Source organism: Phyllobates terribilis, unplaced genomic scaffold, assembly GCF_046119375.1.
Source record: "Phyllobates terribilis strain yellow unplaced genomic scaffold, ASM4611937v1 Scaffold_5__5_contigs__length_657084704, whole genome shotgun sequence".
In the NCBI taxonomy this organism is placed as follows: Eukaryota; Metazoa; Chordata; class Amphibia; order Anura; family Dendrobatidae; genus Phyllobates; species Phyllobates terribilis.
The window spans coordinates 488,016,522-488,030,833 of NW_027362765.1; the positions used below are offsets into that span (position 1 = coordinate 488,016,522).

The window sequence follows — 14,312 nt, forward strand, 5'->3', positions numbered from 1 at the left end:
AGTGTGTGGCAGTCTTGATAGGTGTTATTTGAGTGTCGACTACGCCACCCGTTGATTTGCAGCTATGGAGCTGCCGCTGCAGGGCAGACCGCTGAGGCCGGTGTAGAATTGTGCAGCGTGATAGTATAACCCCCAACGGGAGGGGTATGGCCTCAGGGCAGCCGACGTGGAAGATGGGGGTAGCAGGAACCACTCAGAGACGGTGCGGTGTAATTCAGGGTCTTTACTGGTAACAACGATAGACCCTCCCGGAGTACTTGCTAGCGAACGGGGCCTGGTCAGTCCTTGAGCAGATGGGATCTCCCCTGGCCAGGCGGAGTTGTAGGCCTCCCAAACTGACTGTACTCTTCTGGCTACCTTGCTAGAAGCGGATATAAGTAGCCCACGTCCCTGAGTGTGCCGTGTGGTGCTCACCCCTATGGCCGGTGACTCGGGGCCTTCTAATGGCTTCCGCTCCACGATGGCGGTGCTGGTCCCACGCGTGTGACCTTGCCTTTGGGTTTCTGGGCCTGAGGACCTGAAATCCCCTGCCGGTCGGCTTCTGCTGCTGGGTAAGAGTTAGTCCCCACAGCCTCGGACGCCGGGTCCGGTAAGAAAGCTTCTCAGTCAGGGCGAGCTCTGCAGCTGCCAGCCCCTGACTCGTAGTAGTATTGCTCCCACTGAGCTTCTGCTGTTTCTTCCTATGACTGTTTCTCGTCTCTACTCTCCTTGACTCCTTACCCTGCCTCAGCCCCGGGTTTATATAGGGGAAGTTCTTCCCCTCCCAAGACTGGGCAGGAGGTGTGGCATGCACAGGATCCCTGACCAAAGGACCTCCCACCTGCTCTCAGACATAACATTACATTACTGTGGAAACCAGACCCCTGGGGTGCCACACATGCACAGACCAAGTCCACCAGGGAAGGAACTGCTGAGACTTTAGACTTGCTGCTCTGACTTATATAGTCCCAAGTAGCAGTAGCCCCCTCTATAATCTCCATCTTACACCAGCACCTTTGTTGTAGGTACCCTGCAGACCATGGGCTCAGTGTGGGGTGTGGCCACAGTGGACGCTGGGGGCTGCTGCATCCATAACACTCAAATGGAAGAGGTCATGTGACTCACCCATGTGTCCACATTCCCTGCACATCCTCTACTGCACTGAATCCAAAAGCATTCAGAGCATGGAGAGCATGCATAGATAGGTTAGCACTCATGCTTTGCAGCGCTGGGGTCCTGGGTTCAAATCTCTCCAAAGACAATATTTCCATGGAGTTTGTATGTTCTTCCCATGTTTGCATGGATTTCCTCTCGCATTGGGGAAACATACTGTTGGGAAATTTAGATTATGAGCCTCGATGGAGATAGTGATGATGTCTGTAAAGCTCTGTGGTATATGATAGTGCTATATAGGCAAATATATAATAATAAATGAAATAGATAAATCTCAATACATTTGGATGAGGCTACCAAGATTTAAAGAGTAACTGTCCTTTTAATTTATTTATTTTTTCATAAATCAACATGTGAAATTTAGAAATTGTGTAAGATATCTTAATAGAGAAATCCACTTCTTTCTCTTGGAGTGATTGATTACTCTTGAAATTTGAAATTGGGTAAAAACTGTCTTTGGTGAGAGCAGATTTTCTCTTTACTGAGATAAGAGATGGCAGTTGATTGTCATAAAGTTTTATGGAACTTGTAGCAGAATGTATATCTTCCTCTAGCTTCTTCCACCATAGAAGTTTAAAAACATCAATTGTCATCACCTATCTCCGTAAGGGGAAAATTTGTCTTCATTTAATACAGATTTTATAAATGTTACACATGAATTGAGAGAGAAACATCAATGCAGCAGGAAAAAGAAGCTGCTTTCTTTGATGAGATATACTACAAAGTTTCTTATTTTCATGTGTCCTACTGATTTGTGAAATTAAAATTAACACAGCAGTTACTCTTTAACGTAAAATAATAATTACAAACACAACAACCCTCTCAAATACCAATAGCCTCTAAAATATAATTGACTCATCAATTTTTTGCATGGAGACACAAAAAGTTTCCCATTTCTACAAACTGTCCACCCTATTAGCCAAATAGAAGGTGTCGTATATACTAATTTTCCCATAGGGCTGCCATCAGAGGTTTGGGAGGTTCCTTAAAATGGCCAAATGGTTGCATGAAGTGTACTTAACTGTTTCTATTTTTGTCTTTTATGTGTTCTCCATGTTTTTTTTCCAGAGCGCGCCCCCTTTGTATGACGTGACCAACATGAATGTCCCCACAGCAATCTGGAGTGGGGGAAACGACTGGCTGGCTGACAAGCTGGATGTTGAGTTATTAATTCCTAAAATACATAACTTGGTCTTTTATAAAGAGATACGAAAATGGGAACATCTCGATTTTGTATGGGGTCTTGATGCTCCACAAAAAGTCTACAAAAAAATCCTTCAGCTCCTGGAAGAGTATCCGTGAATCATCCTTTACATGACCAATATCTGCAAGTGGAATATGCAATGAGGAGAGAAAGGTGGAGCGTTGCCAAATTTAATTTTGCCTGTGTGAATTCTACAATTTACGTTTCCCTTGTGCCAATGTTAGAGATCAGCTATGTTATATAATAATGCAAAAATTAGTCATACTGCCAATTTATAGTAACTGAAAGTAACATAGTGGCAATACCTATTGACCTGTAAAGGACTGGTACGGATGGCGTAGCAATAATTACTTGTAATTATTAAGCTATACCAGCCTTAAACGCTCCAGGAATGCATAGCCAATGGCAGTAATGGAATTACATGCAGCCCTGGGACTGTATAATTGCCTTTCTTTTACCCGTCCATACACTAACTACCATGTTAGTATAAAATTCCCAGATCTAGAATTAGAGGGACCAGAACTGTCCCGACATGATTGTTTTAGAAATTACTGATTCTCAATAGGCTGACATCTTTTAAACAGAATTCTACATTGCTTTGTTCCTCTATTAATCCTCCTGAAGACGTGGATGGTATGCCTGAATTGCATGGGATGGAGATTGATTAATACTGTACCTACCTATAGGTGGCCTAATAAAATGGTTTTCTTCCTTATAGAGGAAAGCTACATTTCTAAGGCTTAAAGGGGTTGTCCAGTGAAAGCAAGTTATCACCTATCGTATCACTTACTGATCGGTTGGGGTCTGACTGCTGGTTCCCACACTAATCAGCAGAACAAGGCAGTGTGCATGCTCCATTCATTCCCTATGGAGCTGTGGAGCACTTTGCTTGTTTTTTTCCGACAGTCCAATAGAGAATGAATGGAGCAGTGGTGGGCATCCAACTTCCTGCTCCATTGTAGAACGGGGATAAGAGTTCCTGTCAGGGATAAAATTTCCCAGTTCTTCCAATCGAGATGGGTCCCAGCGGTCGGACCCCCATTGATCAGTAACTCTTTATCTATCCTGTGAATAGGTGACAACTTATTTTCACCAGACAACCCCCATTAAGGTGCCAATGTATATTTTATCCAAGCTGTCTGTACTACCCAACTTTTCTATTTTAAGGTGGCCACCTACATCTCCCCAAACAGATGATATTGAGGGAGAGAGACTGGACATGTTGAATCCTAGTGAACGATCCTTTTGTTCTCAGGGAATAAAAGCTGCCAAGGTGTCTGGAAATTACTTAGTACCCTTCATGCATGCTCAGCCTGGCTGAATGTGTATGGTCGGGTTAAGAGGAACAGATGTCAGTTGAGTAAGTTTACAGTCAACTGAATTTGAAGTTTAAAAGCCGCCTTGCTTTACATCCTGTTAATTTGATAAAATAACAACGCTAATAGCCAGACATGTATACATAGAGTTTTATTATTTTAATCTTAAAAACGAGTCTGGAAGCTGCAGGTATGTAAGTTCAGCCTCTACTGTGTACAAAATCATTAAGGGTTTTCTATTATCAGCATGTCTTTAAAAGGGGTCAGTCCCATCAGACCAACTTGATCAGCGTCTGAAGAGATAAGTTCCAGACTGGACAGGATAAGGCCGTGATTGTTGTTTAACTGGGCTTTTCAAAGGTGTTTGATACAGTGCCACATTAAAGGTTGGTTCACATGAGATCAATGGGACAAGGGGGGGGGGGGGATGTGTAATCGTGTTAACAAATGGGTCAGTAATAGTCCTATTATTAGTAATATTTTTAGTAGTACACACTCTGAGTCATAGTTAACATTAGGGTACCATAAAGGTCAGTATTGGGCCCTCATCTTTTAAACAATTATTATTGACCTTGCAGCGGACATACAAAGTAGAATTTCAATAATTGCATATGGTACTAAACTCTGCAAGTTAATCAACACAGAGAAGGATAAATTTAAACACCAGTGGGAGCAGCTGCTGATTTTTGCCATGAAAACCTAGTGTACTGGTAGATGGCAATACGACTGAGGTAAATGTGGGCGGGATCTGCTCCCATGTGTGTGATGTCTTTCCTCCCCTCCCTTTCTGTGCTTTTGCAAAAGGATAAGGGAGAATGAAGTTTAGGATCCCTGTGCAGAGACGTTTTGTTGGCGACTGCAATGTGATTACATAGTTCAGAAGTCAGTAACACACTTTATAGGATTAGATAAATGGCTCTGTGGAATGTATCATGATCGGATTAGATACACGCTCAGTGGACTGTGTCACACATGATAGGATTATCAAGTGCATATTATACCTGATGAAGGCCGTTGTTGGCAGAAACGCGTTTTTTCTTCTTAGTATAGTGTCCGAATAAATCTGATTTTGAGAAAAGGAATTCATCTGTTACCATCCTTATCCTTTGGAAGAGCCGAAAAAGGGAAATCTTCTCTCCACTACATGATAGGATTAGATACAGCAGCTTAGTGTATCTTACGTACACAAATCAGCAGACTGTATCACACATAATAGAACTAGATACACGGCTCAGCAACCTATATCACAAACAATAGGATTAGATACACAAGCCAGTGGACTGTGATACCTAATCAGCAAAAATGAGAAAGCGTATTCAGCTAACAATCATATCAGCCAGCAATCACAGGAAACACGATGCACAGGAGCACTTGAGAGAGTCCATCTCGCACAGAAGGTGGTAGGGCATCCAGCACACGTGTATAGATGAAATCAATGTTAATTCCAAAATTGTTAAAACATCTTGATAAGTGTATGTTCCATAAAAGATTATGGAAGCTTATGTCATTAATTCTGTGCCTATTGGGCAGTTTTTGAGAGTTTGCTGCATCTGTTCGTCAGCTGCGGACTTCAAAAGGAGAGCAGCGAACGCGTTTACAGTAACCGCTCTATTAAATACGCATACAATGGGGCCAGAAACTCTAAATGTCATGACCTTATTCACAATTCTCAATTGCATCCAACAGAAATGAAGATTCAAATGATTAACCAATACCATTCCCAATGGAATCTGATGAGGGACTGTATGAGTAAATATTGGCCTATTCGGTTAGCTGATAAAACACTAAACCAATATCTGTCAACAAAACCAAGTATAACAGCAAGACGGAGCAAAAATTTGAGATATCTGCTGGTACAGAGGCACTATGATAAGAGTGACCAAATGGCTCTGGCCTTTGCGCAAACCTACAATTCCAGATGGGGATGTTCCCCATGTGGAAAATGTATTGCGTGCCCGAATATAGAACATGCTACATTATTTTGCTCATGAGATGTTCTGTCTTAGAGAATATGAGATCACCCAGTCAATAACATGCTTCACGAAGGTCGTGACATACTGTGCTATCTGCCCTTGCTCCAAAATCTATATAGGGCTCACAACATGGGCTCTTAAACTAAGAGGCCGGGTGCATGTTAGAGATATTGCGGCTGCAAGAGAGGTGGTTGATATGGAAAGTTTGCGCACACTGCCAAAACATTTAAAAAAAAATCATATCTGTGATTGTAAAGGATTGAAAGTGAGAGGAATTGATTGTGTCGTATTGGGTGTCTGTGGAGGTCAAACAAGTCGTTTACACAGTTGGAAACAAAGAGGACTGGACTCTACAATCCTTAACACTGCGTGCTAAGCACACAGCTCTGAGCTACAATAAAATATCGCCTGGCGCTCCTCACAGAGGCTGCCACAGTATAGAAGATGAGGTCAGATGGTGACCACAGTCTCCTAAGGCATGGGGCTGCTGTATCTACAGTGTGGCGTGCTCAAACACTTACATACCAGCAAATAAAAATGGAAGCCCCCAGTTGCCTCAGAATTATTTTTTTAAATAAATGTTAAAGAGAACTTGTCAGCAGGACTTAGCAGTATAAAATAAAGCCATGGCCATAATGACACTGTGATGCTGATTAATCTGATACTTCTCACCTCTTTTGAGGTGCACAGTGTTCGCATCTACTCCCCCTCCAACCTCCAACTGGCTGTCATTTACTGCCCCCCAGGGCCAGCCACCACTTTCTTCGACCAGTTCACTATCTGGCTACTTCACTTCCTTTCCGCTGACATCCCCACTATCATCATGGGTGACTTCAACATCCCCATTGACACATCCCACTCTTTTGTCTCTAAGCTTCTATCTCTCACTTCCTCTTTTGGCCTTGCTCAATGGTCTTCAGCCCCCACTCACAAAGATGGCCACACACGGGACCTCATCTTCACCCGCCTCTGTTCCCTATCTAACCTCTCTAACTCACCTCTCCCTCTTTCTGACCACAACTTACTTACATTCTCTTCCCTCTCCTCTCCAGGTGCACAATCCCCACTTCACAAACTTGCACACCCTCCCATAAATTTCAAACAAACTTTGACCTACACTCACTCTCTGAATCGTTCCTTCCTCTTACAGACATAAGTTCCTCACATGATGCAGATGTTGCTGCTGCTTTATATAACATTACAACAGCAGCAGCTCTTGATTTGGTCGCCCCTCTCACACATACCAATGTTCACACAATCAATAGGCAACCCTTGCACACCAACCTGACTAAAGAACTGCAACTGGCCTTTAGGGTTGTTGAGCAGAGATGGAAAATATTCCACTCCAACGAGCACTTCATCACATTCAAACAATCCCTTACTATTTTAAAGTCCACACTTAGTGCAGCAAAACAAACCTACTTCTCATCTCTCATATCCTCCCTGTCTCACAACCCTAAACAGCTATTCAACACTTTCAATTCTCTCCTTTGTCCCCCAGTGCCTTCTCGCTCTCCTCTTATTTCAGCTGAAGACTTTGCCTCATTCTTCAAGCAGAAGATTGACAACATCAGACAAAGCTTTTGCCTAAAGTCCCCACAGTTCCTCCTCATATCTACGCAACCTTCCTCCAACACTAACATTTCCACCATTACAGAAGATCAAGTTTCCTCTTTACTCTCCAAATCACACCTCACCACCTGTGAACTTGACCCATTCCCATCCTACTTCATCCCTATCCTTACCACAGTCTTCATCCCAACCCTAACCCACCATTTCAACCTGTAACTAACAACTGATGTCTTCCACTCATGTTTCAAACATGCCTCAATCACACCCATCCTCAAAAAACCCTCCTTTGACACATCCTCTGTGTCCAGCTATCACCCCATATCACTTCTCCCCTATGCCTCAAATTGACTGAAAAAACACGTCCACTTTGAACTGTCCTCTGCACTCCACTGAAACTGCCCTGACTAAAGTCACCAACGACCTACTAACCTCCAAATCCCAGCAACACTACACTGTCCTCCTCCTCCTGGACCTGTCATCTGCCTTTGACACAGTGGACCATTCCCTCTTACTACAGACTCTCTCATCTCTTAGTATCACAGACTTGGCTCTATCTTGGATCTCTTCATACCTAACAGATCGGACATTCAGGGCCTCCCACTCACACATCACCTCCTCATCTCGCCCCCTATCTGTTGGTGTCCCCCAAGGTTCAGTTCTAGGATCCCTGCTCATCTCTATCTACATCTTTGGCCTGGGAGAGCTGATAGAGTCTCACGGCTTTCAGTATCACCTCTTTGCTGATGACAAACAGATCTACCTCTCTGCACCCGATATCACCTCCTTAATAACCATAATCCCACAATGTCTGTCCGCTATTTCATCCTTCTTCTCTGCTAGATTTCTAAAACTTAACATGGATAAAACTGAATTCATCTTTTTCCCCCCTTCTCACTCAACCCCCTCATCTCACCTAGCCATCAAAGTGTCTGCCCACTCTCCCCAGTCCCACAAGCTCACTGCCTCAGAGTAATCCTGGACTCTGATTTCTCCTTAAAACCACATATCCAAACCCTTTCTACTTTCTGCCGACTCCAACTCAAAAATATCTCCCGGATCAGCACATTTCTCAGCCAAGAATTTGCAAAAATACTAGTGCACGCCTTCATCATCTCCCGCCTCGAATACTGCAACCGACTACTGCAACCTCCTGCTCTGCAGCCTCCCTTCTAACACTCTCGCAGCCCTCCAATCTACCCTAAACTCTGCTGCCCGACTAATCCACCTGTCCCCCGCTATTCCTCAGCCTCTCCCCTCTGTCAATCCCTTCACTTGCTCCCCATCACCCAGAGACTCCAGTTCAAAACCCTAACCTTGGCATACAAAGACATTCACAACCTGTCTCATACATCCATCTGCCGGTACTTACCTACTCGCAACCTCCGATCCTCACAAGATCTCCTTCTCTACTCTCCTCTTATCTCCTCTTCCCACAATCGGATACAAGATTTCTCCTGTGCATCCCCTCTACTCTGGAACTCTCTACTCCAACATATCAGACTCTCGCCTACCATGGAAACCTTGAAAAGGAACATGAAGACCCAACTCTTCCGATAAGTCTACAAACTGCAGTAACCCTCGCTACACCACACCGCCGCATGACCAGCTCTACCCTCAACCTACTGTATCCTCACCCATCCCTTGTAGATTGTAAGCCCTCGCAGGCAGGGTCCTCTCTCCACCTGTACCAGTCGCCAACTCTTTTTGTTCAAGATTATTGTAATTGTTTTTGCTATGTGTACCCCCTTTTTCACATGTAAAGTGCCATGGAATAAATGGCGCTATAGTAATAATAATAATATCTGCTTTGAAGGAATCCGATCTGTGGTTGTTAAATAATCATCCTCCAAAGTTTTCATTTAATGACGTTTTCTGTGCATCGGGGCGGGCCTAGGGAGTAGGTCGTCAACTTCTTCTCTGCTCCTCTACGAGCCTCCTCTGTTTCTTTTATTCAGTGACCTGCCATCTTTTTAAAATTCCGTGCTGCCACCATCAATGGGATGGGCAGCACGTGCGCAGTCTGATTCTACAGCCAGTCTTCGATAAAATGGCGCTGGAGGCAGCACGTTCGCAGATCTAGATTTTGGCTTAGTAAAGACGTCATTGAGACGAAATCTCGATCTACGCATGCACCGTCGCCAGCATCATTTTATTGAAGACCGGACCCACCGCTACCCCTTAGGCCCGCCGTATGCACACCGATTCACAGAAGACGTCATTAGATGAAAACTTTAGAGGATGATTATTCAACAATCACATATCGGATTCCTTCACAGCAGGTGTCAGATAAATCAGCATCACAGCGCCATTATGGGCATTGGTTTACTTCATAGTGTTAAATCCTCTCTTTAAAACAGTACATTTTCATAGGAAGAACGGTCCTACCCTAGAAAAGCAATGCCTGACATTATATCAATATTCAATAAATTTGGTCCTATATCGGGCTTTAAAATTAACTAGACAAAATCTCAAGCTTTAGCAATTTTTAGACAAATAAATAATCGATTGGAGGTAAAGTTTTCCATTTGTGTGGAAAACTAATACAATTACATATTTTGGAATCAGGCTGAAAGCGAACCCTCACTCACTTAATCAAGAGAACGTTTCTGTAATTATTTCAGGTTATCCAGGAGACCGACTCAGTCATGGCTACCTTTACAGCTATCCTTTTTAGGATTGGTCCATCTTCTTAAAGTGATCTCATTCTTAAAATTATTATTACTTTTTCAAACACTACCTTTATTAGTAAGTCAAAGAGATAAGACTCAATAAATCCTTTAGAACATTCATTAATAAGAATAACATAAGTAGCCACATCAGTTTATTTAAAGGCAGTGGCGTAACTATAGTCTGAAGGGCCCCGGTGCAAGATTTGGACTTAGGCCCCCCACCACTCCCCCATCCTGAATACATTTTGTTATAATCACCAGGGGCATACATAGAAGAAATATAAACACACTCCCCATAGTCCTCCATATAACATACAGTTATATGAAAAAGTTTGGGCACCCCTATTAATCTTAAGCTTAATGTTTTATAAAAATTGGTGTTTTTGCAACAGCTATTTCAGTTTGATATATGTAATAACTGTTGGACACAGTAATGTTTCTGCCTTGAAATGAGGTTTATTGTACTAACAGAAAATGTGCAATCTGCAATCAAACAAAATTTGACAGGTGCATAAGTATGGGCACCCTTATCATTTTCTTGTTTTAAATAATCCTACCTACTTTTTACTGACTTACTAAAGCACTATTTTTGGTTTTGTAACCTCATTGAGCTTTGAACTTCATAGCCAGGTGTATGCAATCATGAGAAAAGCTACTTAAAGTGGCCACTTGCAAGTTGTTCTCCTGTTTGAATCTCCTCTGAAGAGTGGCATCATGGGCTCCTCAAAACAACTGTCAAATGATCTGAAAACAAAGATTATTCAACATAGTTGTTCAGGGGAGGGATACAAAAGCTGTCTCAGAGATTTAACCTGTCAGTTTCCACTGTGAGGAACATAGTAAAGAAATGGAAGAACACAGGGACAGTTCTTGTTAAGGCCAGAAGTGGCAGGCCAAGAAAAACATCAGAAAGGCAGAGAAGAAGAATGGTGAGATCAGTCAAGGACAATCCTCAGACCACCTCCAGAGAGCTGCAGCATCAACTTGCTGCAGATGGTGTCACTGTGCATCGGTCAACTATACAACACACTTTGCACAAGGAGAAGCTGTATGGGAGAGTGATGCGAAAGAAACCGTTTCTGCAAGCACGCCACAAACAGAGTCGGCTGAGGTATGCAAAAGCACATTTGGAGAAGCCAATTTCTTTTTGGAAGAAGGTCCTGTGGACTGATGAAACCAAGATTGAGTTGTTTGGTCATACAAAAAGGCGTTATGCATGGCGGCAAAAAAACACAGCATTCCAAGAAAAACACTTGCTACCCACAGTAAAATTTAGTGGAGGTTCCATCATGCTTTGGGGCTGTGTGGTCAATGCCGGCACCGGGAATCTTGTTAAAGTTGAGGGACGCATGGATTCCACTCAGTATCAGCAGATTCTTGACAATAATGTTCAAGAATCAGTGATAAAGTTGAAGTTACGCAGAGGATGGATCTTTCAGCAAGACAATGATCCAAAACACCGCTCCAAATCTACTCAGGCATTCATGCAGAGGAACAATTACAATGTTCTGGAATGGCCATCCCAGTCCCCAGACCTGAATATCATTGAACATCTGTGGGATCATTTGAAGAGGGCTGTCCATGCTCGGCGACCATCAAACTTAACTGAACTGGAATTGTTTTGTAAAGAGGAATGGTTAAAAATACCTTCATCCAGGATCCAGGAACTCATTAAAAGCTACAGGAAGCGACTAGAGGCTGTTATTTTTGCAAAAGGAGGATCTACTAAATATTAATGTCACTTTTCTGGTGAGGTGCCCATACTTATGCACCTGTCAAATTTTGTGTGAATGCAGATTGCACATTTTCTGTTAGTACAATAAACCTCATTTCAAGGCAGAAACATTACTGTGTCCAACAATTATTACATATATCAAACTGAAATAGCTGTTGCAAAAACACCAATTTTTATAAAACAATAAGCTTAAGATTAATAGGGGTGCCCAAACTTTTTCATATAACTGTACTGCACAGCTCAGTCATCCATAAAGTATAATGCACCCCCATACTAAGCAAAAGTAGTATAATGCACCCCAAATACATCAATAGTAGTATAATGCACCCCAAATACATTCATAGTAAAAAATGCACCCCATTGATATCCATAGTAGTATAATGCACCTCCATGGACATCCATAGTAGTATAATGCATCCCCATAGACATCCATAGCAGGATAATGCACCCCAATAGACATCCATAGTAGTATAATGCACCCCCATAGACATCCATAGTAATAAAATGCACCCCCATAAACATCTGTGGCGCCCCTGAGGGTTCGACCGCCACAGGGATGCTGCATTTCTTTAATGGAATGTAGTGTTCCTCCTCTGAGGTAAGAACAGTGTGATGGTCGGGACCCAACCTTTGCATCCAACACCACATTTCTCCACCAGAGGGGGCTAGTGTGCACTAGGTGCTGCCTTCCTGGTAACAGGGAGACTGGGGAACCAAGAGTTAGGGGAACCAGTTAGTGGGTGAGGGTGGAGGACTTACAAGTTAGTTACACTTAATATTTCATATTTAATTAGATTGCCATCTTGGCTCATGGTCTTTGGTCTTTTGGCTGTTCTTCGATTGTGATCTCCCTCCCTGAGAGTGGATTCTGTGTGGACCTGCAGTGGATGGGGTCATGGCCCTTGCACCTTAGCCTTGGGGTCGAGGGGTAGGTTGCAGATAATGAAGGTCTCAACCCGGTCAAGGACCATAATCAAGAAGGCCCGGAGCTCAAGAGTGTAGCTCCATAGCAAATGGATCCCAGGGAGGATGCAGATGGAGCGGTGTATGCCACCTGTCCTCGCCATGCTGATATATTCAGAGAGACTCCGGCTGCAAGAGGGGTACCGGCCCCCGTCACCCGACCTTGCTACTCCAAGTCCTGGTCGGGAAAGCCCGGTAGGCCCTGAGGATCCCACCGGGTATTGGACAGAGCGGAGCTGCCACCCGTGCCCTTGTTCTGACAGGAGCTCAGAGGGAGACCCGGCCTATTCGCACACACACGGACAGGAAAGGATCTGGTCTGTAGTTCAGGAATACTCTGGTGTAGGGTCCCGACTGAATGCTGGCCTTACTCGGAGGTTGTCGGACCCCCGTCCCTGGTGACCGCAGGACTCCGCGGGGAGCAGGGAGTCGCCTTCCTTCTGCCATCTCTAAAGTGAGTAAAGCCTTGGAAGTTCACCCCTATGGCCTCCGGACTGTTATTTCTGTGCCACACCGCGAGACGCGGCATCCGTTCTCCTCTACTACTACCCCCTCCATCCTGTCCCTCTGCCCTGAGGCCTCGCTCCACCTGTGGGGAGTAGTAATAACTCTGGCCGCCATAACACCATGCCTCAGTGGACTGCAGCGGCGCTGGTGGCCCCTCACCAGACACCACAGGTGGCGTGGTCGTAAATCAGCCTCTCAACCCGGATAAGCCCACACCATCCTTTTTAATGTGACGGCCCTGAGCACGGGTCGGGTCCGGGCCACGGCTTCACCCCATCTCTCCATCATAGGACCCGACTCCGAGTCCCCCATCTCCAAGGGTAAACAAGGGCTTCCGAGGAAGAGGCGTCACACATCCATAGTAGTATAATAGACATCCATAATAGTATAATGTGCCGCAATACACTGCAGCTGTATGCGCGTCCTTGGAAGCACATCCAGCTAAAGCTTTTGCTGGCATCGGTGCCTCCCGGCCCTCACTCGCTGGGCCCCTGACCTGCTGGGCCTGGTCGCAGTGGTGAGCAATGTGACTGCGGTCGTTACGCCCCTGCTGAAAGGGAACCTGCCATGTCTCAAAATGCTATTAACGTGGAGATAGGGCGTTAATTTGCATCTTAAGAGCGTTCTTAAGAGTTGCTGCACTGAAATCCCGGCTGTTGGGAGGGAAATCGAACTTTATTCTTCCCGGCAGCCTCCTGTTTTTAGTCATAGAGATGCTGCCGGTGGGGCTTCAGTTACCAATCAGTACATAGTGAGTGGCGGCTGTAACCACACCCCAGCACTGACTGACAGCTGGCTCTGTATTGATGCACTGCTGAGCTGCCTGTCAATCAGTGTTGGGGCGTCAATCGTGTGCTGAGCAGTGACTGAAGCCGCACCTCTATTACTGAAAGACCGGAGACATGCGGAGAGACTGGGGAATCACAGACAGGGAGGAGAACACCCAGTGCTCAGTCCGGCCTCTGTGCACCGAAATCTAATTAGCAGAAAACTTCAAATGGTGATTATAGAAGAACCACAAAACGGATTTGTTCATCAAAGGTAACAATGTAATCTGTGTTACAACGCCATTACAGCATTGTCTTTACTTTACATTACAAAGTCGTGCTGACAGGTTCTCTTTAAACAGAAATTAAATGGATATATACACCTGTGGATCCGAACATATGCTGTACCCAATGTCCCACTCTATCAGTACAAGATATATTGGACACTACAAAT

At 44.4% G+C, this 14,312-nt stretch overlaps 1 protein-coding gene across 4 annotated transcripts in view; it reads left to right on the forward strand.

The window, feature by feature from the left end:
• Nucleotides 1–10,224, forward strand: part of LOC141273535 (lysosomal acid lipase/cholesteryl ester hydrolase-like) — a 160,590-nt gene extending 150,366 nt beyond the window's left edge. For all 4 annotated transcript variants that reach the window (XM_073685520.1, XM_073685518.1, XM_073685517.1 and 1 more), the window contains one exon: nt 2,221–10,224. In XM_073685520.1, the coding sequence (XP_073541621.1) occupies nt 2,221–2,454 (234 nt within the window). In that variant the 3' untranslated portion in view covers nt 2,455–10,224. The remainder of the gene's footprint in view (nt 1–2,220) is intronic.
• Nucleotides 10,225–14,312: the final 4,088 nt, after the last annotated feature.